At 39.3% G+C, this 27,783-nt stretch overlaps 1 protein-coding gene across 1 annotated transcript in view; it reads right to left on the bottom strand.

The window, feature by feature from the left end:
- Frem3 (FRAS1 related extracellular matrix 3) overlaps nucleotides 1-27,783 on the bottom strand; it is a 71,534-nt gene that overhangs the window by 16,787 nt on the left and 26,964 nt on the right. Inside the window, exons 3-5 of the mRNA XM_076865228.2 lie at nucleotides 8,337-8,483; nucleotides 4,690-4,920; nucleotides 1,578-1,703 (exon numbers count right to left, since the gene is read on the bottom strand). Coding sequence (XP_076721343.2) covers nucleotides 1,578-1,703; nucleotides 4,690-4,920; nucleotides 8,337-8,483 — 504 coding nt within the window. The remainder of the gene's footprint in view (nucleotides 1-1,577; nucleotides 1,704-4,689; nucleotides 4,921-8,336; nucleotides 8,484-27,783) is intronic.

Here is a 27,783-nt window from a genome sequence, read left to right as displayed (position 1 = left end):
TCAGACCATGACACGGCGGGTTAGTATTAAAAAAAAAGTGTGGGGGAGAAAGAAGAGCTACAAGAATTATTTCTCCAATATTGCTTTTTCAGTAAGTAAGAGCATCAATCTCGAGACTGAATATATGAGCAGACAAGAGCTATACTGTTGATAAAGGCAGACACCCACACACAGTCTGCAGCAATGATCCCAGAAGCCAAGCCACAGTTGATAGCCATCAGCCCCAAATAGTCAGGCCCTAATAACTGTCTGTCTCCATGATTTTTGTTCCTCTCGTAACAGGCCTAACAGAAGAAATCCAGGTATGTTCTTACAAACCATGGAGGAAGCCCTGCTGCTTCTTAGCCTGCCTTCCCCTGCGTCACAGCTGCCAGGCAGGGCTTGCCTGATACCCTCTATTTTTTCTGCTATAAAAACTTCTCATTCTTGTGCCTTTGAGTCTCTGCCAAATGCAAGTGACAGTGACTGACTCATCTTGCTCTAGCAAGCTCTGAATAAATAGTCCTTTTTTTTTTATGGTTTAGATGTGAGGTGTCCCCCAAAAGCTCACATGTGAGACAGTGCAAGAAGATTTAGAGAAGAAATAATTGGGTTATGAGAGATCCTTAACCTAATCAGTGAATTAATCACCTGATGAGATTAATCACCTGAGTGCTAACTGGAGGCAGGTGGGGTGTGGCTGGAGGAGCTGGGTCATTGGGGTGTGGCTTTGGGGTATATATTTGTATCTGGTGAGTGGCGCCTCTCTTTCTGCTTCCTGATCATCATCTGAGCCATTTGCCTCTGCCACACTCTTGCTCCATGATGTTCAGCCTCACCTTGAGCCCAGAGGAATGGAGCCAGCTGTCCATGAATTGAAACCTCCGAAACCGTGAGCCCCTAAATAAACTTTTCCTTCCCTAAAATTATTCTGGTCAGATCTTTTAATCACAGCAGGGAAAAAGTAGACTAAAACACCTTTCTTGTTCTCATTTGGGTGGTATTCGTTTATTTCCACAATTTTTCTTTATTGCAGTTACTAATAAGTTAGAGACTAAGAGGTTAAGGGACTAGGGTATTGGTGGCTAAATTCTGACTATATAGAAGTCAGAAAGAATGGAAGCTTATTTTGGGATGGGAGGACACCTGGTCCCAAGGTTGTAAGCATGCATTTGTAGATGTAAAATAGGAAGGGAAGAGAAGAGACTGAATAGTATATGAAGACTCTTTTACAGTGTTGCCCACAGGCAATTCAGACTATTATAAATACAAATTATTCTTACTTACATTTTCACCATCATATGTAAACAGTTTTCATATACAGCGTCTCATTTCATTCTCACAAAATTTTGTGAGATAGTAGAAAAAGTTGTTTTCATCCCAATTTTGAAAGACAATTCATCTGAGACCAGCTCAGAGCAGCCAGGACTCCTGTGCTGGGTCAGCAAGAGAGGTTAGCCGCAGCCCTAGATGACGAGTGGCCCAGGGGTCGGGCGCCTTGCCCTCTGCTTCATCGCCACCTGCACAACTCCAGGGCCACCACAGACTCATTCTAATAACCTACTTCCTGCCTCCAAGATCCCCATGGAGCCTCCTACCTTGATGAGTTGAGCAAATGACCCTTAGTTCCTGGCTTGCATCTCCAGACCTTCTCACGGGAATAAGAAGCTCCCCAGTGCTCTCCTGTATTTTATATTCTGCCTCAGGAATATAGACTGTTGATTCTAGAAAAGATGACAGAAGATATTTCAACAGGGTTTAAATTGGGTTGATAATATTTTAACACATCTGAGCAGAAATACACATAGTCTTTGACCCCTGCATTTTCCAACATGATCAACAATATTAAATATTGTGAGAGTAGGAAGTATTATTCCCCTAGAACAGCAGTGAAATTGGAATACAGGACTCCTTCTAAAAGGCTAAAAATATTTTTTTTGCTAAAAATGTTTTTCAGAGGCCTTTTAAAATGAAAGGAAAATCCTGCTGCAATTCTTATTTATTTTCAAGTAAAATTTTAGATCTCTTAAATAGAGATCTAATATTGTTGCCTTTGCTTTACTTTTATGGCTCACTTAAAAATATGTTTTTAACAATCAGGTAATCTAATTCATTAAGGAAGAAAAATACCTTTTTGCAGTATTCTGTAAATAACTTCTTTAACATTTATTGAACAAATACTGTGGATAAGACACTGTATGGGCCACTTAGTATGCAGAGAAAAATAAGTTACAGGTCTTGTCCTCAATTTTTAAAATAATTCACTGAATTGTGCATTGTGTGTGGGGCTGTGTGTGTACACATACCTTGACATACCATTAAAACTGTCATGAAATATCAATATGAGTATTGGTCATGTCTCCCTGATAGAATGATTACACTATTCTTCTCTGGGATTTTTAATGGTTCCAAGGCATTCATTAAGCATGCACTGTGCAATTAAAAATATCTGTTTGTGGGCTGGGGCTGTAGCTCAGTGGTAGAATGCTTGCCGTGCCTGGGTGAGGCACTGGGTTTGATCCTCAGCACCACATTAAAAAGTAAATAATAAATAAATAAAGTTATTGTGTCCATCTACAACTAAAAAACATTAAAAATTTCTGTTTGTTTTAAAAAACAAGAACTTAAAGAAGGTTGGATCCACAGTGTCCAGTGGAGAACTGAAGTAGGTATCTGGATCATACCACATTTAATTGCCTCAGGTCTTTTCCCCATATCAAGTATGTAGCTAGATTTTTTTCCCCCTGGCAATGTGAGCAAGAAGGAAAAATGTTGTAGGAGATCATCCTTCCTTCTTTTGGAAATAATACTAATCTAGAATTCAGGGATAAATTATCTACTTATCATGTATTACATTTTTTTCCTCTTTACTTTCTTCCCCAAATTAGTTTTAACAGTACTGCTATCAGCTTTTAGGAGAACACAGGTCTTGAGTTACAGGGGGAGAAAAGCCAGTTGTGATTTTCTTTCCTCCGTTTAATACCCCCTGACACGGCCCACTTCCTCTACATCTCTCAATTTCAAAAGTTGGCATCATGAAGGAGCTCAACCAAGTTAAAGTTATGATGTCATGTGACAAAACCGATGGGCAGAGGACTGAGTTCTTCAGGCACATTCTGCTTTTCCAATCTGGAAAACCCACTCCTACCCACTGTGGTAATCAAAACCCACCTTGCTTTTCAAGCCTCGCCTCAAACCCTGTCTCCTCCATGAACCTTAATACTTTGGGCCATGGTGAATGCTCCACATCCTTTCTTTCCCCATCTGTCTTATATTTGGCTCATAATTGATTCATGTTTCTAAGCATCGTCACAAACAACACCAACCCGACACTTGTTCACAGGGTGGTGGGGGCTGTGTTTTCTTTGGTGTTGGCCTAAGTGCATGCATAGAGAATGATGTTTTTGTTTTTTTTTTTTTCAAATTGTGTTTCCATTAAAGTAGAACTCAGAGAATTTAAAGAATATTCCTTGGAGAGGACAAAACAAAACAACAACAAAACATCCATAGTGCAGTTTGGGGAAACCAGGTTAGACAAAATTAAACAGATTTGTTTGCAAGAGAGTATCTCAGAATCCTTAATATGCTCATGTGAATTAGGATTTTTCAAGACTGAGGAGGATTGAAATGGTTCCTAGAATTATTTGCTCTGGGAAGTTTTCCACCCCTGTGAAGTAGACATTCTATTATGCTAACATTCGCTGATGTGGTTAGGAGCATGTTAATACAGGGAATTTCTCCCAGAGCCCTGTGGAACACAAGGCCAGCTTCCTGGTTGTAAGTTCTGCACTTCCAGGTGCACTTAGATTTTTTTTTTTTTTTTTGGCTAGTATGATAATAAATATGTCTCAGTATTACTTCAAAGATGAATATTAAAAGCCCCCTTTAGGGAATCATCTTCTTGGCCAAAATGGGACAGCAAATAGTGTGATTACTAGTTAGAGGTTTTTTGTTTGTTTGGTGTTTAATTTCTCTGGATATTAGCTGAATGAATGAAAATATAAAATTGGCTGATGAATTCAAGAATATGATGCACAATTTTAACAGAACTGTGTGGAACACATGTAAAAATTGATGGGTTGACAGGTACCCAGCAGCCACATCGAGGACAATGGAGATCTAAGTCTCCACTTGAGCTGCTGAGTGGACTGCAGAGGCTGCAGGGAAAAAATGAGCCTGTGGAAAAGAGGCCTGGAATAAGCCCTGTGGACTAACCCTCTCGGGCCAGGGCTGCTCCAAACCAGTGCTATGCTGGAAGCTTGCAGCAAAGACTCTATGTAAAAAGAGTCCTGGCAAAGATTCTATTTTCATCTTCTACATTCTTTTAAAAAAATCCTGCTGGGAGCAGTGGTGCATGCCTGTAATCCCAGTGGCTCAGGAGGCTGAGGCAAGGAGGATTGTGAGTTCAAAGCCAGCCTCAGCAACTTAGTGAGGCCCTAAGCAACTCAGTGAGACCCTGTCTCTAAATAAAATACAAAAAAGGGCTATGGGCATGGCTCAGTGGTTAATTACCCCTGAATTCAATTTCTGGTCCAAAAAAAGAAAAAAATTCCTGAAAGCAATCACTTCCTTGAAGGGATTCACCTCACATTAAATCATAAATGAGTATGAATGCATCCACTGAATAACAGACTGAGGAAGACATGAAGGCGGTACATGGACCCACAAACCCAGACTGACTAGTAGAACACATCCATCAACGTCACATACCGTCTTCAGGGTCCACAATTTCAACTGTTGCCATTTCTGGAAACTCCAGTGCAGCCATGTTGGGCTCTGATAGAACGATCTGGAAAGTTTCTGAGGCCTCGTACTCATTGTCGGGTATAATTCTCACCTTCCATGTGGCTGTAGTCTGTCCTGGGTTGAACTGCACCTGTTGATTGGTCTTTCCTTTAAAATCTTTATCTTTCTTTGCAGTTTCATCTTTGGTTCCAATGCCTGAATAAGAATCACGAAACCATAAATATAAAGTCAAGGGACTGAAGGAATATTCTCCCTTCAAAGTGGTTTCTATTGTTAATGAAAGTAGATAACACAAACATTGCTTCTTTTTGTTCTTTTTTCCTTTCGTGGTACTTGGCATTGAGCTCAGGCCCTCCTTCATAATAGGCAAGTGCTCCACCAGTGAGCTACAATCCCCAGCTCTTTACAAATTTTTATTATGAGACAAGGTCTCACTAAGTTGCCTAGGCTGGCCTTGAACTTGCAAACCTTCTGCCTCAGCCTCCCAAATTGCGGGGACTACAGGCACAGAACACCAGATATGGCTTCTTTTAATGCTCCAAAAGACACTTATAAATGATGCTTCTTGGCTAAAAGGATTTAAGTAAGCACAAGTGAACCAAATTGAGGGGAAAGCGGGAGGAAGGAGTAACAGAAAGAACACAGTGATGAGCTTATTTATTTCAGCTTCTGTATAGTAGGGCCTCTGATGTGACCAACTCTTTTGGGTGCTGGGGATTCGGAGATGAATAAGATACCACCCTATCTGCCAGAAAGCTCACAGTCTAAATAGAAGCTCATAGTCTAAATAGAAGATATTTAAATTGAGCACTATGGAGGTGGGGATCTTTGGTGGTTTTATTCACTTATGAATTCCTGGGACAGAACCTGGCACATAGTTGGAACTCAATTAAAATATATATTCTGAATTAAGAAATAGGAACTAATGAGTACCCAAAGAGACTAAACAACAACAAAATTATGTTAAAATGTCCAATATTAGATACGAAGATGAAAGGTGCTACCCCATTGAGACTGAATAAATACTTCCCTCAGTACAGAAGGTTTGAACAGCATTGTAGCATTGTTTTATTTTAATTTTAATATCCTAGTGAAGTTTTAATGAAGCAGGAATACTTTAAGTATCATTGTCAGGTTTAGGGTCTGCATTTATTTGAATGTGTGAAGTCAAACATGAGTTGATACTAGCTATGGTGAAAAATGACAAAGTGAGATTAACAGCCCTTTGTCTGATTCTCTAATAATCCAAAACCTGGAAAAAGATATCCAAAGGTGTAAAGTGTGAAAATAATTTCTAAGGCAGGACAGCTAGTATTGTCTTTGCAAAACTGCTAAAGGAAGTGTGTAATCATATAGTCTGGTAACCAAGAGTAAATGTCCAGTTTGGGAAGAATCTCTTTTGGCCACATGTCGAAAGTGGAGACAATAATGAAGATGGTTGATGTCCTCAGCTGAAGCTTATGTAGAGCAATTGGCGTTGCTACAGGAATGAAGCAGGCATGTGGTTGTTTACTTAATATAGTTGTTGAGCACTGGCTGTGTGCACGGGGCTGAGGATGTCACCCAGAATTAGGCACAGCCACTACTCTAGATGTTATTTAGATATGGGGAGATAAGCAGATGACCAGGTGGTTCCAATTCTGTTTGACAATGCCAAGAATAATAATGCCATAGAATAATAATAGTATTATTATTGTGCTCAATAAACTGTAGCTACCAGATTAACAGTCAGGAACCATGCTAGATGTATTTAGAATTATTATCATGCATTATGCACATATTATATCACATATCTTATTGTGGGTAATCGACACATAAAGAAACTGAAAGCTCTTTGGATCATTGCAAAAAAGAGTAAGTGGCAACACAGGAAGCCAAACTCCATGGTTATTTCTTTTTTTCATCTAGATTCTGTGCTTTGCTACTAGCCCTGGCCTGGGGTGGGATGGGACTCTTAGGAGGACTTCCAGGAGCATCTGAGTGAGATGCTTTGGAGGTTCACATCTGTGGTGTGGATGTGGTTCTAGGCAGTACTGTCAAGAACAGAAGGTTGACTATAGCTCGTGCCACAGCAAATGCTGGGTGACAGTCATAAGCCCTACATTGTGGGGGAAGGGACATAATTAAAATGGAGTTCTTGACCATATGGAGCTGGAAATTTACTGGGAAGACAGACCCATTAAACATGCCTGGGGGTGGTTAGTGCAACAAAGATCCATGTGCAGGGCAAGGGGACAGAGCCTGGCAGAGGTGCTGGGTTAGCCAGACTGGAAGTTCTTCTGAGGGCTTTAGTTAGTTTGCAAACGTTCAAATGGTTCTATCAACTTTTTTTTTTTTCCTTTACTGAGATAGGATGATATTAACCCGCACTCACAAGAAGACCTTGAGACAAACAGCTTTGGAAGAGGCAGATCTGAGCTGAAGTTCTGGGTAGCAGTTCCACCAAGAGTCTGTGAAGAAACCTGGGACTTGGCCTGAGGCTGGGGCGGACCTCTTTCTAAGAGAACAGTCCTAGTACAGAAGCCGTGGGCCTGAGGATGACCCTTGGAGCCCATTTTCTTTTAGCTTACTTCCTCCTGGCTTCTCTCCAACAGTTTTGATATGTTGGCTGGATTGAGTTCTGCTTGTCTGGGAGGCCCAGAATGCTCATTTGTAAAATGAAGGCAACACACCCCTCTTTGCCTCCTTAATATGAAACTGAAGGCAAATGATTTCTGAAAGTTCTGGCAGGTAAAGATGCTACAAAATATAATGCATTATTAGAATGATTATTATTAATTATTAATGATGGTAATTAAATTAATTATGCAGGCATGACATTATATATGTGTGTGTGTGTGTGTGTGTGTGTGTATGGCTAAAAAGATATTTTTCTGTACTAGGTCCTTGTAAAACAAAAAGTTTCAATACTGTACAGCCTCATAGAAGTTATAATCTTATAGCAGGGCTAAAATAATTAAACATAATCATACGAAATAAAACAAACAACAGTAATGCATCTCGTACTATTAACAATTCTTCAAAGAAATAGCTAGAGCTAAACATAATAATGCTTTATATGCTTAAAGATATGTTAAAAGAAATTGAGTGACTTGGGGATTGTGAGATGGCTAGGCAATGTCTTAATTTTCCTGGAATCCTACTGAGTTATAAAAGAGAATGTAGCTGGGTGTGGTTGCACATACCTGTAATCCCAGTGGCTGGGGAGGCTGAGGTAGGAGGATTGCAAATTCGAGACTAGCCTCAGCAATTTAGCAAGGCCCTAAGCAACTTAGTGAGACCCTGTCTCAAAAGATAAAAAGGGCTGGGGATGTGGCTCAGTGGTTAAGTGCCCCTGGGTTCAATCCCAGGAACCAAAAGGAACAAAAAGAGAGATGGGGGGGGGGGGGCGGGAACATACACTGCCAGAAAGAGGAAAATTGAAAAGGGTAAAAAAAATTGATATTATCTGAGCCTGTAGTTCACAGTGAACAATTTTTACATATAGTTTGCTAGGGGTTCCCCCAAGATGGTTATTGATCCTCTTTCAATCTATTCTCTTCTAATTATTTTTAAGCCTGCATTTCATCCTTCCCTGACTGTTTGCCAACAGCCAATCCCAAGTAACTTACTGACAAAGGATGTTCCTTCAAGGTAGCCTCTGCGCCGGAGGGTCACTCTTAAAAACACGGAGTCTTCATCCACAATGTAGTACTCTTTCTCCAAAGAAATCCAAGCCCAGTGTAGGTGGAAAGGCTGGTTTGTCAGTTTATTTCCTCCTGTAGTTGACAGGCGTGATGGGGAATTCAGTGGCAGTATTTGGTAAAATTAATGATCAGGGTATGTATTTTGCTACCAAAGCCATGGGTTTCAAAACATTTTATTTTTTGAAAGAGAGACTAAGATTCTTTGGGTTTCTAGAGAACATCAAGGGGATCATCCTAAGTCCTATTATCCCTGCTGGATGTGCAGGGAGCTAGTGTCTTTTCTTAAAGCAACTTATTGCACCAGGGCTCCAAAGAACCACAGCTTGACAGCTTTAAGTGCAGGTTGTATGACCTTCATCCTTTCTTCCTGCCTCCCTGTTCTCTTCCTGTCTCCTCCTCTCCTTCCCCACTTCTTCCTCTTCTCTGCTGTCTGCTTCTTTGCATTGGGAGGCATCCACGTGCTCACACATTGTTCTGGAGTTCCCTGAAGGCAGCGCTCACATTCTGTTGACTTATCACTTTCAGGACCTGGCAGGGGGCCTTGAACTCAGATACTTACATGTTTGAAAACTGCCCTAGAGGCAGCAGACAAGGATTGAAGGCTGTGATTTCTTCTTGTCCACACCACGCATCTTTGTGGAAGGTCAACCTGGCCCCTTTATTTGGGGTGCACTATGGGTTGGAAGAAAGGGCAGTTCTTTCTCAGCTGGGGAGCAGTGGCAGCAAATCCTCACTTCTAAAATGACGTTGAAATGGGTCTCTCTGTAACTCAGTTTCCACTGATGGGCCCATGGAGAGGTGTCCGAAACCAAAGGACCCGGGGATAGAGCATCATATGAAAAGTTCACTGAGGAAAGCTTTACTAACCAGTTCCAGAACTGTAGGGGGAGACCGGAGTGAACGACTCATTCTCTAGAGAGCTGAAGTGGCCTTGACCGGGGAGAGAGAGTGAGGGGCTGCACTGGTGTAATTCAGCGGCACAGGGGTGGGACAAGGAGCATGCAGGTGGATCAAGGTGGGTCACCACCCAGTGGGGCCAGACAGGGAGGCCAAGGTTTCTCAGCAGGAAGGATGCTGGGATCTGACTGTCAGTTTCCATGAACCACAGAGCAGTAAGTGACAAGGAGCTATAGGCAAGGAGGCAGGAATCTTCAAGGAACCCATGAAGCGCCAAAAAAGTAAAAGCCCCCTTGAACAGCGGTCACCCAGGAGGCTCTGATATTGGGAGGCAACAGCACTCCTCACACCAGCTATGCTGTTCCCCTCATTCCTTTGCTCTTTCTCTTGCTCTCTCTGCGGCCACCCCTTGCTAGTTCACTAGGGGAACATGACCACGGAAAGGGTGAAACTGGCCTCAGCTCTCCTTCCATATTGCAAGTCCAGCCCATAGCGACAGGGAAAGTCCCATATAAAACAGTTCTCAGGTCTATTTACTGCTTGGGACTGTGAATTCTAATGATCAGATTGGTACTGTTATTTTTATTAAATATGATGACTATAGGATTTTTTTTTCATGATATGGTGACTAGAAAGGTAGAAAGAAGAGAAAGAAAAGACTCTTCCTCCTGCTACCACCATTGGATTAATGCTAAAAAGACCTACAGCTACAATTATAATTGGATTCACTACAGATGATGCTTATTGGGCATGCCAGGGACACACTGATGCATAACCCTAGGAGAAATGCGTACTTTCATATGTTTACTCTTTGTCTTCTCTCTCTTGAAAATGACATCATTGATACTAGTTTGGATATTCTGATAAATACAGAAAAAAATATGACAAATAAAAAATACCAGAAATTCTACTGTTTTTTAAAAATATTGACAGTTTGAGACCATCTTGATTCTGCATGGATGTAATCCTGGGATTCTGAAATCTTGAGTCAAAATAATAGGTTGTATTTACTTTTGTGTCTTTTTCTAAATTGTTTCATGTGCTCTTTATTTTTTTATTTATTGATCTTTATTTTACAATCATATTACAGACAGGGTAAATATTAGTCTCATTTTATAATCAGACAGTTTCAGGATGATGAAGTGACTTGACCAGGTCCGCCCTGGTTAGTGTCCAGGCCAGCCAAGCCCAGATTCAGAGTGCAGGGCTCTGTTTTTGACTCTGAGCTTCTACTCCTACAATCCATGCTCCTCAAATACTGCACAAGGAAACTGGGCAGAATCTGTTACAGATTGGACTCTCTGAATAAGAAACAATGAAGATTATGCTAAGTCAAGTTAGCCAACCCCCCAAACAAATGCCGAATGTCTTCTCTGATATAAGGGGGGTGACTCAAAATGGGGTTGGGAGGGAGAGCAAGGGAGGAAGATTATCTCTAGATAGGGAAGAGGGGTGGGAGGGAAAGGGAGGGAGAAGGGGAATAGCATGGATGGTGGAAGGAGACCCTCATCATTATACAAAATACATGTATGAAGATGTAAAAAAAAACTGTAATGCAAAAAAAAAGCAACAAAGTACATGTATAAAGGCATAAATTGGCAGGAACATACTTTATATACAGAGATATGAAAAATTGTGCCTATATGTGTAATAGGAATTATAATGCTTTCCACTGTTGTCATGTAGTTAAAAAATTTAAAAAAAAATTAAAAAAAACAAACAAACAATGAAGAGAGTGTGCACAGTGAGACACAGAAGCATTCTGTACTCTTGACACAGCTATTTGCAAATCTGGTCAAAAGCACAAATTCTTGAGTCAAATGGATCCACGTTCAAATTCTGGCTCTGCCACTTACTAGCCATGTGATCACAATCATGGACACATTATGGAACTCAGCTTCCTCATCCATAAGTATGATAACAACATGATGTGCTCTATTGAGCTGTTGTGAGGATCAGAGAAGCTGTTCTACAAAGTGCCTGCACACATTAGGTGTTCAACATCTGTGGTTAGTTTCCATGATAACTTTGAAACAACATAGAATTGATTTAGATTAGGCTGTCTTGCTGTTGCTGCTTCTTCTTCTTTGAGGAACAAATTCATTATGATGTTTTGGAAAATACCAAAAACCATGAAAAACAAAGCTGAATATTTGACTGTATGAGAAGCAAAATACAAGTAAAAATAACTTTTGAAAATTGTGTCTAAGGGGCTGGGGATGTGACTCAAGCGGTAGCATGCTCGCCTGGCATGCGTGCGGCCCGGGTTCGATCCTCAGCACCACATACAAAGATGTTGTGTCCGCCGAAAACTAAAATGAAATAAATATTTAAAATTCTCTCTCTCTCTCTCTTTGAAAAAAAAAACCATTCCTATATTCTTTAAAAAAAAAAAAAGAAAATTGTGTTTAAGCTTCGAGAAACATATTTTAAAAATGCCAATTTTCATACTTTTCTCAATAGAGCAAAACAAGTTCACTAACCCATAACAACTGGGGTGTTTCTAACTGCTGTAATTTTTTAAAATTAAAAAAATAAATAAAAGCATTTGATTCCACCCCGGGATCATCATTTGTAAACAAGGTTCTCAAATGTCAGTGAAAATAGATGATAACTTGAAAGCAAAAGCTATTAGTGGATGAATTTAGAACAGAACATGGTAATTGTCATTTGGGGAAGAACAGCTTGTAACACTCAGGTCTTATCAAATACCAAATAAACACAAAATGTGACTAGACCCAACCTTTAAAATTCTTTTGTAGAGTAGTGGCTTCACAAAGCAAAAGGAACCCAGTTAGTGCCACAAAGTTCTGTGTTCTGTAGCTGTTATTCCTCTCTCTCTTTTTTTTTTTTAATTCAGGTATCCTAGGAACAGCCTCTACTTTTATTGTAATGTTTCCAATTTTAAGGCAGTTTCTTATTACTTTCATATTCGTTTGCTGTTCACCTACATTTTGTCTGCCCCATACCTACTACAGTGATCATTTGCTTTGCTTTAATTTTAATACACCTAGCTCTTGAGTAAGATAAGAAAATGTGAATATGTCCCCACTTTCCGGTGTGCGGGCTTCAGTGCTGTAATCTGACACCTTAGCACATCAATGCTTCCGCAAGCCTGTGATTGCAGCCAGGCACTCCTATCAATGTACTTGGAAAGAGATGAAAAATATAAACATCGTCTGACTAAATAAGTAATAGTCTATGCATGAAAATATTTAAAAGGAAGGTTCTTTAAACCAAGCGCTAGGAGGAAGAGACTGGGCAGAAATTGTTTCTAGTTCTAGATGAATCTGAGAGGTGAAGTTCGTCCCTGTATGTTTTAAGGCTATAGTCATTAATTTTGCTAAATAAAATCAACCCCAGAAATACAGCTGCAAATATCTAGGAAACAACTCAGTCCAGTTTTGGTCTAAAAATACTGGTGGCTAACATGTAGTAAATAGATGCATTGGGAGATTATAGAAAAAACAAAACAAAACAAAAACAACCAAAACAGCTGATTTTGAAAAGTCAAAAGAACTGAACAGTGATAGAAAGTTTTTTTAAAGGTGTTTTCTCTTTCCTTCTTTCTATAAAACAACTCAGAAAAAGATTAATGGCCCTCTGGTATATGGGTCATATCCTACAGATTGATTTTTTTTAATTCCCAATGCCCAGGATTGAACCCAGGGGCCCTCTATCACTGAACTGCATCCCCTGCCATTTTTAAAAAATTTTATTTTGAGACAGGGTTTTGCTAAGTTGCTGAAGTTGGCTTCAGACTTGTGATCCTCCTTCCCCAGCCTCCTAATTAGCTGGAATTATAGGCATGCACCACCATGGCTGACTTATTGATCTTAAATACCCACTTCTTGCCCTGCGTTAAAGACATTATTATTTTTTAATTAAATGTGAGCTTGTGTCAAAGACAATATTATTTGATCCTGGGACTGGCTTAGTACATAATACTTAAATTCTAAAGGATCTACCATTGCAAATGCCAGTTTACCCATGAAATAACTCAATATTCAGAAAGGTTGTGTTATTGTAATGCTGTCTTTAAGTAGAAGTCATTCAATATAGTAATGATAATATCTATATGTTTGTTTCCTCATCATGGGTACTGCCCTTTTCTTCTCCAATCCAACCAGAAAATAAGTCACGCTTGTGTGAAGCCATTACATGATAACACAAGGCCAATACGATTATTGATAGAAATAGACGAAGGGAAATGAGGAAAGGCTCCTTGGGCTGGGGTGGACTTGGAGAAATGGGTGGCATTTCCTCTGTGGACAAGAGGTAGAGACCTTCTTAATGTGGAAGGAGAAGAGGGCAGCCCTGTGGGTAGCAGAGTCTGGGGTCATATAATGCCCGGTACCTTCTCAGCTACTTGTAATGCAGTGTTCTGTAGTAAAATGAGATAAAGCATGAAAAATCTTTCAGAAGGGATTCACAGCTAGCCCTCATGCCTTTCTTTGACTGTTTTCCAACACAAATGGTTTCCTTTCCAAATATGTTTTAAAAATGGACCTCATTTTGTGTATCGCTGGATCAGTTACTGGGAAGCTGGAGATTGTCTGATTTTCTGTAACCCCTGGAAAGTTACAGGAACAAAACCAAAATAAGCTTAGAATATTATTTGATTGAACAGTTGTCACCTGAAAAAAACTGTAATTTGTGGTACAACTTAGAATGGGTAGTCCTGAGTCTTAGAGTAAAATCCGAAGGTGGTAATTTTAAAAATTATTTATAGCTTTAGAAAGCTATTTAAAATTTCTGAACAAAGGTTTCAAACTTTGTCATGAAGTTTGAATCAATAAAGTAAATGGAAAAATTCTTTATTCAAAGCCAACAGCAACTAACATACATTTTTTCTTCTAAGATCTCTTATGAGTGATGATTCATGCCTGATGATTCACATTGAATGCTCTTGTTTTCTGTCACCAAATAACTCTTCCAACTTTCTAACCTAGGCAAAGGACTTTGAAACACGTAAGGACAATCAGAACTAGGTGTTACAAGTGCAACAACAACAATTTATTTATTTATTTTTTAATCAGGGATTGAGCCCAGGGGCACTTGCCCACTGAGCCACATCCCCAGCTGTTTTTTATTTTATTTCGAGACAGGGTTGCTTAGGGCCTCACTAAGTTGCTGACATTGACTTTGAACTCTCAATCCTCCTTCCTCAGCTTCCCAAGCCACAGGGATTACAGGTGTGGGCCACTGTACCAGGCAACAAAAATTTCTTACTGCTGTTTGGTTGTAAACATTTTACCTTCTGGATCGATCCAACATGGCGGCGGGCAGAGAGGCTGCACTTTCACTGTACTCCCAGTGATGGGGGCATAAAGTTGCAAGGATAACTCTTGGATCCTTCCAACGGAGATTCTCCTAGCAAAATTCCATTGAAGAGAGACCGCCCGGGAGCTACTAGGATTTTTTAAAAAAACGTCTATGTGACCCGGACGAGCGGGACCCTGCCGCTAGACGCGGAGTACCAGATTCACCTTCCACAGTCCGCGCACCGCGGGCACAGCTGCAGATCTGTCCACCCGCCCGCAGCAAAAGTGACTGGGTCCCGCTAGATGCCGAGACACAGCTTGGCAGGAAGAAGTCTTTAGCCAAGCCCCCACGACGCAGGAGCTGAGGCGAACCGGGCCGGACCAGTTCCACCCCTCCCCTCGGACACTCCGGCAAGGAGCCTGGGGCCCGCCATAGCAGAGAGGTGACGTCATCGGAGTTCGGCCGGCGGAATTCCTTCCCAGCAGAATCCACTTTAGCAGGTGCGTGACTTCCCATACTGATACAGGCAGCCAGGAAACTTCATTGACTTCTCAGGGTTCGTGTCCGTAGGGAAGCAGAGGGGATCCCAGACCCCAAGGCCCCCATATCACCAGCGGTGACCGCCAGGGTCTTAGCCGCCAGTTTACCACAGCACTGGGGCTTAAAAGGGACACACGATGGGGCTGCAAGTGTAACTAGACCTCTGGAGAATCACTTATGGGGAACAGGACCTGGCTGGCAGGCTGACAGGAGGAAGGGGGTTAAGAGCTGGAGAAGTGAAATGGCTCGGGACTGACAAGTCTGAGAGACTCCCAGGAGACGCCCTACAGAGATAGCTCTCGGCAGGTACAGAGCAGACGCTCCGCTTGGAGGGCACAGCTCCACCTACTGGAAGAGAAGAAGGAGGATCTCCAAGACTTTAATTTATTTTTTATTTTTTATTTTTTATTTTTATTTTTATTTTTTTAATTTTTTTTTGTTGTTGTTGTGGTTGTGGTTGATGCTGCCGATATATTTTTTTTTCTCTCACCTTATTCTCTCCCTGATCCTTTCCCCCCTACTCTTTCTCTCTTTCTATCCAATTTCAAGTTTTATTGTTCTTTTCATTCCCCTCTAATCTATCTCTCCCTCCATCCTTTTATCTTTTTAACAGCACCTTCATCCCCTTACCCCCCAACTCTCATCCCAAGCATTACATCTTCCATTGCGTGTAATTGTCTAAATGCAAATAGGTGAATATCTCGAGGCTGTCTATAAGACTCCCAAATACCTAGCTACTAACAACACCCTGATCCAATTGCCTGGTAGTATCCACCTTCAGTGGAGCAATCTTCTAAAGTAGCCAAGACATACTAACCATCGTACCACCAGAGCACCTAACCTAAACGTATAGACCTAAGAACAAACAGCAAAACATTATATGCATACAGAACCTAGAAGCCTTATATGAATTGAATGAATCTGCTTTAAAGCACAACAAAGCCCAACATTTCTAGGCATAATCTCCCAACACAAAAGAGAGACAACAGAGAAATACAAAGCCAAAACAAATGTATAGGAGAAAGCAGTTACAAAGCAGTCAAACAGAGCTGGATAGCAATGTGAACAATATGAAAAAACAAGGGAAAAAAGGGTTACAAACAATGCAGGACAATCTAAATGTACAAGAGGACATAGCAGAAACAGAAACTTGGACAGGGAAAGAAATCAGGGCATACCTAATTCAGATGGAACGGAATATTAGAGAAGACATGAGACAGCAAATCCAAGCATTGAAAGTATATTTTGAAGAGGAACTAACCACACAAATTCAATCAGTAAAGAATGAGCTTTATCAGGAGATAGAGGTGTTAAAAAAAAATCAAGTTGTAATCATAGAAATGCAAGAATCCGTAAATCAGATTAAAAGCGCTAATGAGAATATTACAAACAGACTAGATCAAGTAGAAGTCAGAACATCAGATAATGAAGACAAAGTTTATCAACTTGAAAAGAATATAGTTAACACAGAAAAGATGCTGAAATCTCACGAGCAATCTATCCAAGAGATATGGGATCTTATCAAAAAAACAAATTTGAGAGTCATTGGGATAGAAGAAGGCACAGAGAATCAGTCCAAAGGAATGGATGGCTTACTAAAGGAGATAATACTAGAAAACTTCCCAGAGATGAAAGATGGAATGGATTGCCAAATCCTGGAAGCTTACAGGACCCCAAACATCCAAAACCATAATAGACCAACCCCAAGACACATAATCATGAAGATAGCTAACATACAGGACAAGGAGAGAATACTAAAAGCTACGAGAGAAAAGAAGCAGATTACATTTAGGGGTAAACTAATTAGGTTAACGACTGATTTTTCATCACAGACTTTGAAAGCGAGAAGATCCTGGAACAACGTATTTCAAACACTGAAAAATAATGGATTCCAACCAAGAATACTGTATCCAGCAAAACTAAGCTTCAGATTTGACAATGAAATTAAAATATTTCACGATAAACAAAAGCTAAAAGAATTTGCAGCCAGAAAACCAGCACTGCAAAACATTTTGACCAAAATATTACAAGAAGAGGAACTGAAAAATAGCGCCCAAAACTAACAGTGGGAGGTATCTCAGTAAAGGGGAAGAAAAATAACCAAAGACGGAAAACTAACCAATCTAAAATAAATAAATAAATAAACATGACTGGAAGTACAAACCATATTTCAATTGTAACCTTAAATGTTAATGGCTTAAATTCACCAATCAAGAGACATAGGCTAGTAACCTGGATTAAAAAAACAAATCCAACAATATGCTGCCTTCAGGAGACGCATATGATAGAAAAAGACATTCACAGACTGAAGGTGAAAGGTTGGGAAAAATCATACCACTCATATGGCCATCGGAAACAAGCAGGAGTGGCCATTCTCATATCGAATAAAGTCAACTTCAAACCTAAGGTAATCAAAAGGGATAAAGAAGGACACTATATACTGTTAAAAGGAACCATCCACCAACAAGACATAACAATTATCAATTTATATGCACCAAACAATGGTGCTGCAACATTCATAAAACAAACTCTCCTCAAGTTCAAGAGTCAAATAGACCACAACACAGTAATTATGGGGGACTTCAACACACCACTCTCGCCATTGGACAGATCCTCTAGACAAAAGCTGAACAAAGAAACTATAAAACTTAATAACGTAATCAATAACCTAGACTTAACAGACATATATAGAATATATCAACCATCATCAAGTGGATACACATTCTTCTCAGCAGCACATGGATCCTACTCAAAGATAGACCATATATTATGCCATAGGGCGACTCTCAGTAAATATAAAGGTGTGGAGATAATACCATGCACCATATCTGACCATAATGGAATGAAGCTGGAAATTAATGATAAAAGAAGGAAGGAAAAATCCTGCATCACCTGGAAAATGAACAATATGGTACTGAATGATCAATGGGTTACAGAAGATATAAAGGAGGAAATCAAAAAATTCCTAGAGATAAACGACAATACAGACACAACATACCGGAATCTATGGGACACAATGAAAGCAGTTTTAAGAGGGAAATTCATTTCCTGGAGTTCATTCCTCAAAAAAAGAAACAACCAACAAATAAATGAACTCACACTACATCTTAAAACCTTAGAAAAGGAAGAGCAAAACAACAGCAAATATAGCAGAAGACAAGAAATAATTAAAATCAGAGCGGAAATCAACGAAATTGAAACAAAAAAAACCATTGAAAAAATTGATAAAACTAAAAGTTGGTTCTTTGAAAAAATAAATAAGATCGACAGACCCTTAGCCACGCTAACGAAGAGAAGAAGAGAGAGAACGCAAATTACTAACATACGGGATGAAAAAGGCAATATCACAACAGACACTACAGAAATACAGAAGATAATTAAAAAGTATTTTGAAACTCTATATTCCAATAAAATAGAAGATAGTGAAGATATCGATAAATTTCTTAAGTCATATGATCTGCCCAGATTGAGTCAGGAAGACACACACGATTTAAACAGACCAATAACAAAAGAAGAAATTGAAGAGGCCATCAAAAGACTACCAACTAAGAAAAGTCCAGGACCGGATGGGTATACAGCAGAATTTTACAAAACCTTCAAAGAAGAATTAATACCAATACTTTTCAAGCTATTTCAAGAAATAGAAAAAGAAGGAGCTCTTCCAAATTCATTCTACGAGGCCAACATAACCCTGATCCCAAAACCAGACAAAGACACTTCAAAGAAAGAAAACTATAGACCAATATCTCTAATGAACTTAGATGCAAAAATTCTCAATAAAATCCTGGCGAATCGAATGCAAAAGCATATCAAAAAAATTGTGCACCATGATCAAGTAGGATTCATCCCTGGGATGCAAGGCTGGTTCAATATACGGAAATCAATAAATGTTATTCACCACATCAATAGACTTAAAGATAAGAACCATATGATCATCTCGATAGATGCAGAAAAAGCATTTGACAAAGTACAGCATCCCTTTATGTTCAAAACACTAGAAAAACTAGGGATAACAGGAACTTACCTCAACATTGTAAAAGCTATCTATGCTAAGCCTCAGGCTAACATCATTCTAAATGGAGAAAAACTGAAGGCATTCCCTCTAAAATCTGGAACTAGACAGGGATGCCCTCTTTCACCACTTCTATTCAACTTAGTTCTTGAAATACTAGCCAGAGCAATTAGACAGACAAAAGAAATTAAAGGCATAAAAATAGGAAAAGAAGAACTTAAATTATCGCTATTTGCGGATGACATGATAATATACTTAACAGACCCAAAAGGGTCTACAAAGAAACTGCTAGAGTTAATAAATGAATTCAGCAAAGTGGCAGGATATAAAATCAATACGCATAAATCAAAGGCATTCCTGTATATCAGCAACAAAACTTCTGAAATGGAAATGAGGAAAACCACCCCATTCACAATATCCCCAAAGAAAATAAGATACTTGGGAATAAACCTAACAAAAGAGGTGAAAGATTTATACAATGAAAACTACAGAACCCTAAAGAGAGAGATAGAAGAAGATCTTAGAAGATGGAAAAATGTACCCTGTTCATGGATAGGCAGAACTAACATTATCAAAATGGCGATATTACCCAAACTTCTCTACAGGTTTAATGCGATGCCAATCAAAATCCCAATGGCATTTCTTGTAGAAATAGATAAAGCAATCATGAAATTCATATGGAATAACAAAAGACCCAGAATAGCAAAAACAATACTAAGCAGGAAGTGCGAATCTGGAGGTATAGCGATACCAGAGTTCAAACTGTACTACAAAGCAATAGTAACAAAAACAGCATGGTACTGGTACCAAAACAGGCAGGTGGATCAATGGTACAGAATAGAGGACACAGAAACCAATCCACAAAATTACAAATTTCTTATATTTGATAAAGGGGCTAAAAACATGCAATGGAGGAAGGATAGCATCTTCAACAAATGGTGCTGGGAAAATTGGAAATCCATATGCAACAAAATGAAACTGAATCCCTTTCTCTCGCCATGCACAAAAGTTAACTCAAAATGGATCAAGGAGCTTGATATCAAAGCAGAGACCCTGCACCTGATAGAAAAAAAAGTTGGCTCCGATCTACATATTGTGGGATCAGGATCCAAATTCCTTAATAGGACGCCCATAGCCCAAGAGTTAATAACAAGAATAAATAAATGGGACTTACTTAAACTAAAAAGTTTTTTCTCAGCAAGAGAAACAATAAAAGAAGTAAATAGGGAGCCTACATCCTGGGAACAAATCTTTACTCCTCACACTTCAGATAGAGCCCTAATTTCCAGAATATACAAAGAACTCAAAAAATTAAACAATAAGATAACAAATAACCCAATCAACAAATGGGCCAAGGACCTGAACAGACACTTCTCAGAAGAAGACATACAGTCAATTAATAAGTACATGAAAAAATGCTCACCTTCTCTAGCAGTCAGAGAAATGCAAATCAAAACCACCCTAAGATACCATCTCACTCCAGTAAGATTGGCAGCCATTAGGAAGTCAAACAACAATAAGTGCTGGCGAGGATGTGGGGAAAAGGGTACACTTGTACATTGCTGGTGGGACTGCAAAAGGGTGCAGCCAATATGGAAAGCAGTATGGAGATTCCTGGGAAAGCTGGGAATGGAACCACCATTTGACCCAGCTATCGCCCTCCTCGGACTATTCCCTGAGGACCTTAAAAGAGCATGCTATAGGGATACTGCCACATCCATGTTCATAGCAGCACAATTCACAATAGCCAGACTGTGGAACCAACCCAGATGCCCTTCAATAGATGAATGGATAAAAAAAATGTGGCATCTATACACAATGGAGTATTATGCAGCAATAAAAAATGACAAAATCATTGAATTTTCAGGGAAGTGGATGGCATTAGAGCAGATTATACTAAGTGAAGCTAGCCAATCCTTAAAAAACAAATGCCAAATGTCTTCTTTGATTTAAGGAGAGCAACTAAGAACTGAACAGAGGAAAAGAGCATGAGGAAAATATTAACATTAAACTGAGACGAGTGATAGGAGGGAAAGGGAGAGAGAAGGGAAAGTGCATGGAAACGGAAGGACACCCTCATTTTTATACGAAATCACATATACAAGATTGTGAGGGGAAAGGGGGGGAAGGGAGAGAATGGAACAACAACAGATGAGATAGAGAGGGAAGATGAGAGGGGAGGGGAGGGGGGATAGTAGGGGATAGGAAAGTTAGCAGAATACAACAGTCACTAATATGGTATTATGTAAACATTGTGAATGTGTAACTAATGTGATTCTGCAATCTGTATTTGGGGTAAAAATGGAAATGCATAACTCATTTAAATCAAATGTATGGAAGATAAAAAAAAAAAGAAATAAATATAAATTTTTATAATAAAAAAAAAAAAGATAAAAAAAAAAAAAAAAAAAAACCAAAACATTTTACCTTCTGTTCAGTTACCTGTGGTCATTTATACCTAGGATACTCTAAAACTTTTTGGGTTTACAGATTTTTGGGGGGCATATAGTAGTACATTTCTCTACCAAAACCCATATATTTACCAATTTTACTTGTAATTCCAGGGGATTGGTTATTCAGAGTAATGAATAAGTTTAATATTTCCCTATTGATGCTCAGTAAATGATTTAGTTAATATAATCATCAGTTTTTGAGGAAAAGAACAACCTGTGATCCATGAGGAGTGCAGTATTGAAGAGTCAATTATTGACTCTATTTCTTTCCTATCCTGCATCTAAATCTTCAAATCATGCATAGAAAAAAAAAGTGGAGGAGTTTCTCACCATCAAAATACTTAAACCCATTCAATAATCAGCAATCCTGATCGTGTAAACACCTTCTAAGGGTCCTTTCAGTTTCTTAGTTTGAAAATTATAGAAAGAAAGAGTTTTCATTAAGTCTAGAATTCCTTCATAGACCTAAGTTACATTCAAGGTTTTTGAAGGACTGATGAAAAATTACAATTGATCAATTTGGTGATTCATCCAATTACTCCATGTTTATTATGCTGTTCACTGTTTCAAGTGTCCAAGACACAGAAAGAAGTGCAACAAGATCCAGTGAGAGTAAAATAAGCAAACAGCATGTGACGTGATGTTAGTGATGAGCAATATGAAGAAAAATAGATTAGTTGGATAAGAGTGGCTGGGAGAATCTGAGGGACAGTTAATATAGAGTGTGATTTTTTTTTATTAGAAATTAGGGGGAGGGCTGGGGATGTGGCTCAAGTGGTAGTGCACTCGCCTGGCATGTGTGCGGCCCGGGTTCGATCCTCAGCACCACATACAAACAGATGTTGTGCCCGCCGAAAACTAAAAAATAAATATTAAAAAAAAAATTTCAAAAAAAAAGAAAAAAAGAAATTAGGGGGAAGAGCTGGTGGTGATTCACGTGTGCAATCCCAGTGACTGGGGAGGCCGAGGCAAGAGGATTGTGAGTCCAAAGTCAGCCTCAGCAACTTAGAGAGGTCCTAAGAAACTCAGTGAGACCCTAATGCTAAATAAAATATAAAAAGGGGCTAGGGATGTGGCTCAATGTTTAAGCACCTGGGGGTTCAATCCCCAGTATCAAAATAAATGAATCAATCAATAAATGGGAAGAATATTCTAAGCAGAGGGAAGAGTAATTACAAAATCAATATGTCCACATTTTAAAACTAATCCACATTCTGTCATGACCAGCATCTACTGGAGCTGTATCCTCTGATGCCTTTTTCATTCTTTGCCAGTCAATCAGCATTTAGAAAGGAAGAGTATCATTTTCAGACCCTTAGTGTTCAATATAGCCATGTGATTAGCATGATTTTATTTTCTGTTACCCATCAGCCTTGGAGCTCCCTGTGTCTGTTTGGACAATTTGTTGTGGATGAATCCCACGTCCTCTAGGAAGAGGTCAGAGAGTGTCATCTTGCCGCCTTCTTTAGGGTGGGGCATAAGCACATAACACACACTTTGCCAGTGGCTTGAGATGATGGTTCAGAAGGGTGCAATGTGAGGATTCGGAGCTGCCTGGACCTCATATTCTGGAGAGGGTTGCAGTGAAGGTTTCTGTCTTCAGAGGTGTTGGTGGTAGAGGTCAGGTGTTCAGGAACAAGAGCGCAAACTGTGCCTACTGGCCAAGGCAGCCGGCATCCTTTCTGGCTGCATAGTCTATCATTGTCTCTCTGACTTAGAGATGCTACTGAAGCTCACTTCTACTCCATTATGAATTATTTCTTGGCCTAAATGGCTACAGTAGACTTGCAGCTAAGAAACCTGATTCACACACCACTGAACTTGTTTTTCTCTTAGTTGAGGTTGTAAAGGAATAGGAAGGCACACACCCAAAATAGAAGATTTGGGGAGGGGGTAAGTAGAGCTGGATTTCTCAAGAAACTGGGCCTAGGAACATACTATCATTAGGCTCTAAAAGACTGCCCTAAATCTCAGCCCCCTAGAGCCACATGGTTTCTAGTTAAGACTCCTCGGTGGGCATTTGTTACATTCTGCAGTCTCTGAAGAGGAGCCTGCCTTCTCCATGTCTCCATGCACATGGTCGCATTCATTGTGAGTTTAATTATTTCTGGTTCACGTAACCAGCTAAAAAAGTTTCACATCTTGGCAGTTCAGTGGTCAAGCTTGGCTCTGCTTGGCTGAGGTGCAGTTAACTGTGGTCTTGGCTACAGTGTCAGGGTATGGAGAAGGGTAGTTCTCAGGGAAGAAGGCCTGTAGATTCAAGGTAACACAAATTGCTGGGTGTGGTGGCGCACGCCTATAATCCCAGCAGCCCAGGAGGCTGAGGCAGGAGAATTGTGAGTTCAAAGTCAGCCTCAGCAAAAGCAAGGTGCTAAACAACTCACTGAGACCCGTCCCTAAATAAAATGCAAAATAAGTCTGGAAATGTGGCTCAGTGGTTGAGTGCCCCTGGGTTTAGTCCCAGTTTTCCCCCACTCCCCCCAAAACCAGATAACACAAATTGCATCTATCTTTACATGAGAACCCAGAAACTGGGTGAAAATACTGGAAGTTCCTTTGCGTTCTTGTCTCTAATAATTCTTCTATATTCAGATCTCCAAAGTAAAATATACAGATAACAAATGGAAGCTAAATGGGATAGGAATAGCAGGGATTTTAGAAATAAAATCAAATGGCCACCTGCCATTAATTAACTATATTAACTCAGGAAAGCTTAAAAAACTTTTGGGTTTTAGGTTTCTTGACTGCCAAATAGGGACTCTAACAATAATGACAACAGTAATAATATCTTCCTCACAGAGTGGCAAAGGCTACATTGGATAGTGAAGTTGCAAATGATTAAAACAAGAAACTGGGGAACATTAGGTGATATTGACATCAATAAACACATTTTAATAGGGAAGCAGGGGAAAGTAAGTACAAATCAATATTTTTGAATGCATAAATTGATTAGGTACAGAAAACCATTTATTTGCTCATTTACACAACCTATAAATAATGACTGTGCAATCAAACAATATATCAGGCCCAGGGCTATGGGTTTTGCTAAGAGGTGTGGACCAAAAGACATGGTGGGTGTAGTTTCTTCAGAGAGGATGTGGACAGTCTTCACAAGACAGTTTGAGCTTAAGCATTGGGCAGTGACAGTAGAGGGTTAGAGAAAAATGAAGGACAAATGGACAGAATATGGGGATGACTGGATGGAACAAGGGATAAGGGCTGTTGGGGATGATTCGGAGAGCTCAGTGAGCATCTCGTGTTGGATCCTTGCAATGAAGATGTAATACCAGCAGATAGAGAGAACTCAGGAGAGAAGGCAACTTGGGAGTTTGATTTTAGATTTTTTTTTGAAATGATAGTAATAAGTGGAAAAGTTCATCAGATACTTAGCTGTGCAGAATAATTGGGGGACAAGCAAAGGTTAAAAAAAAAACATAAATTTTGGACTAATTGTGATGCAGCCTCATTTACCAATATTGGTATTGCCCTCTAACATTGAGGAGCCTCATCTGTCATTGGGGAACCGTTCTGGTTTAGAACAGAGTTCTAAACCTACAAAGTTCATGTGTAAGACAATGCAAAAACGTTTAGAAGCGAAATGATTGGGTTATGAGAACTTCAACCTAATCAGTGCATTGATACAGATTAACTGGGCAGTAACTTTAGTGGGGCAGTGGCTAGAGGAGGTAGGTTACCAGGGGTGTACCTTTGGGGTTTATATTTTGTCCCTGGTGAGTGGCACTCTCTCTGCTTCCTTGTTCCTATTGTCCTGAGCATCTGCTTTCCTCCACCATGCCCTTCTGCCCTGATTGTTACCTTGAACCCAGAGCAATGAAGTCAGCATCTATGGACTGGAGACTTCTGAAACTTAAATAAGTGAGACTTAAATAAACTTTTCCTCCTCTAATTGTTTTTGTCAGGTCTTTTAGTTACAACAATAGAAAAGTTGACTAAAACAGAGTCACAAAATTTAAATAAAAAAAAAATTTCAGTTGAGGCAGGGGTGCTGAAACGTGGCTGTAACCCCAGTGACTGGGGAGGCTGAGGCAAGAGGATCACAAGTCTGAGGCCAGCCTTGGAAACTTATGAAGACCCTCAGCAACTTAGTGAGACCCTATGTCAAAATAAAAATAAAAAGGACTGAGGATGTAGTTCAGTAGTAAAGTGTCTCTGGATTCAATCCCCAGTACAAAATAAAATTAATTGAACAGACTATTTCCTCTTAAGTGCTTAATAATTCAAATGAAAATATGACATTAGACTTATGATTTCTAATATCACAAGGCATTTTTCAAATAGCTTCATTGTTGTGTTTATTTCTACCACTCTTATCATAGTACAGTTTAAGATATATTTGAATTCTATAAACATCTACTCACATACAGTTGGAAATAGTACCTATTCCTCAAATTTCATTTAATTTCCTTTCTGTAGAATCTGGTTTCCTTCCTAACTGAGCAATTAGGTTAATAATTTGGGGACTCACTATATGGTTAACATACCTCATTTACTAAGTGGATTCTCTGTAAGGTTTGTTCACATTATTCCTCCTCTTTAAGCTTTGTGGACCTAAGAAAAATTTTCTTTGTATGGCAATAGACGATATAATTTGTGAAATCATACTTTGATCATTTCCTGATTTCTATAATTCTCAATAAGGGTACACTGACGTTTAAATTTCTACAATTTCCACTCAAATTCATAAAGAGTAAGAGAATAAGTGAAATATTTTAGCTAAATATTGTATTCAGTTTCACACTGTACACATGCAGCATACCCATGCCATACCCCATAAAGATGTATAAATATTATATCTCAAAAACTCTAAAAAATTGTATTTGAGATTTAATTTTGATGTAGTTTATTTACTAATTCTAGTTTTGGAAATGATCTCTTCTTTTAAAAATGCAATAGTTTTAGAATTAAAATTAAAAAGGGGGCTACATATCACTAATAAAAAATTTGAAAATTCATTTAATAAATGCTGACTCCAAATAGATAATATCGAATACCAAATGATAAAATGGTAATCGCTGTCAAATGTTAAATGTTTTTTGTCCTTGAGATTGAAAAAATTTGGTTGAAAAGGATAGGCTATTTGATCTTAAGTGTTTGATGATTAAAATGACAGGCTAACATTATAGGTCTTTATGTTTTCTAATACGCTATGACATTTTCAAATAGTTTCATTGTCATAGGCATTTAACTTCTTCAGCTCCCACCATAGTATAGTTTAAAAATGTATCTGAAATCCAAAAGTAGCAACTCATCGTGTATTTGGAAATAATATCTATAATTAACCATTGTCACATAGTGAATATCAGCATCATTTGGAAGAAACTGCAACATAGGGCCTCATTGTAAGAAAATATGTTACTCTGAATTGGTTTCAACATTTGCAGCTCCAGTTGCATGTCAACAGATTATAAATATAATGGTCTTGTTTCTTCTTAGTAGAGCTATAAATTGAGGGAGATAAAGTAACTAAGATAGAAGGACTTACAAATCAAGTAAGAGAAAAGCCCAATTGCATATCTGCTGGGTCTCCATTTTTTCCCGTAGCAATTTCAAAAACATACCCTGTTGGGTAAAATATGTCCTTTTTCCTTTCTGAGCAGGAATACAGTACCAGCTGATGGTGCATTCTGATTTCTCTGACTTTGATTCAACTCTGCCGTGGGCCTGAATGATTCTTTCCACTTGGTGTTTCAGGGTGCAACTACCCGTGTCCCAGAGCTGGGCAGGAGAGGTGGCCCTCTGGAGTCTCCATCATTACAGACAGGGGCACTGTATTTTTGAACAATAACCTTATTTCATGCAACCACACATCAGGTTTTTCAGAAAAGAAGAAAAAACTAAAAAAATTAAAAAATCTAGGGCACAAACTGAAAAATAACAAAGAGATATCTGCTGTCATTTCTCTGGTTCTATCCTAAGCTACAAGATGCTACCCCCAGACTAGGCTCCCGAATCCACTCCTTCCGCCTGTGGAAATGCGGGAGCAGGTGGTTGAGGACGGAGGGTTCTTTGTGCTCACATGGTCAGTGGGTGGGTGGGACATCAGGGGGTGTCAGGGGACAAAGCTTCCCAGCTCTAATTTGGTAACAAAGGGGTGTTTGATACATTCTTTTTGGAGATGTCCCAAATGGTCTTGATGATATGTTTGGCTCTCTATTTTAGAGAATAAAAATCTGGCTGGGGTTGT

The sequence above is a fragment of the Callospermophilus lateralis genome, chromosome 8 (genome assembly GCF_048772815.1).
Source record: "Callospermophilus lateralis isolate mCalLat2 chromosome 8, mCalLat2.hap1, whole genome shotgun sequence".
Classification (NCBI taxonomy): domain Eukaryota; kingdom Metazoa; phylum Chordata; class Mammalia; order Rodentia; family Sciuridae; genus Callospermophilus; species Callospermophilus lateralis.
Note: the sequence above shows the minus strand (reverse complement) of the source record. Positions and strands in the feature narration are given on the sequence as shown.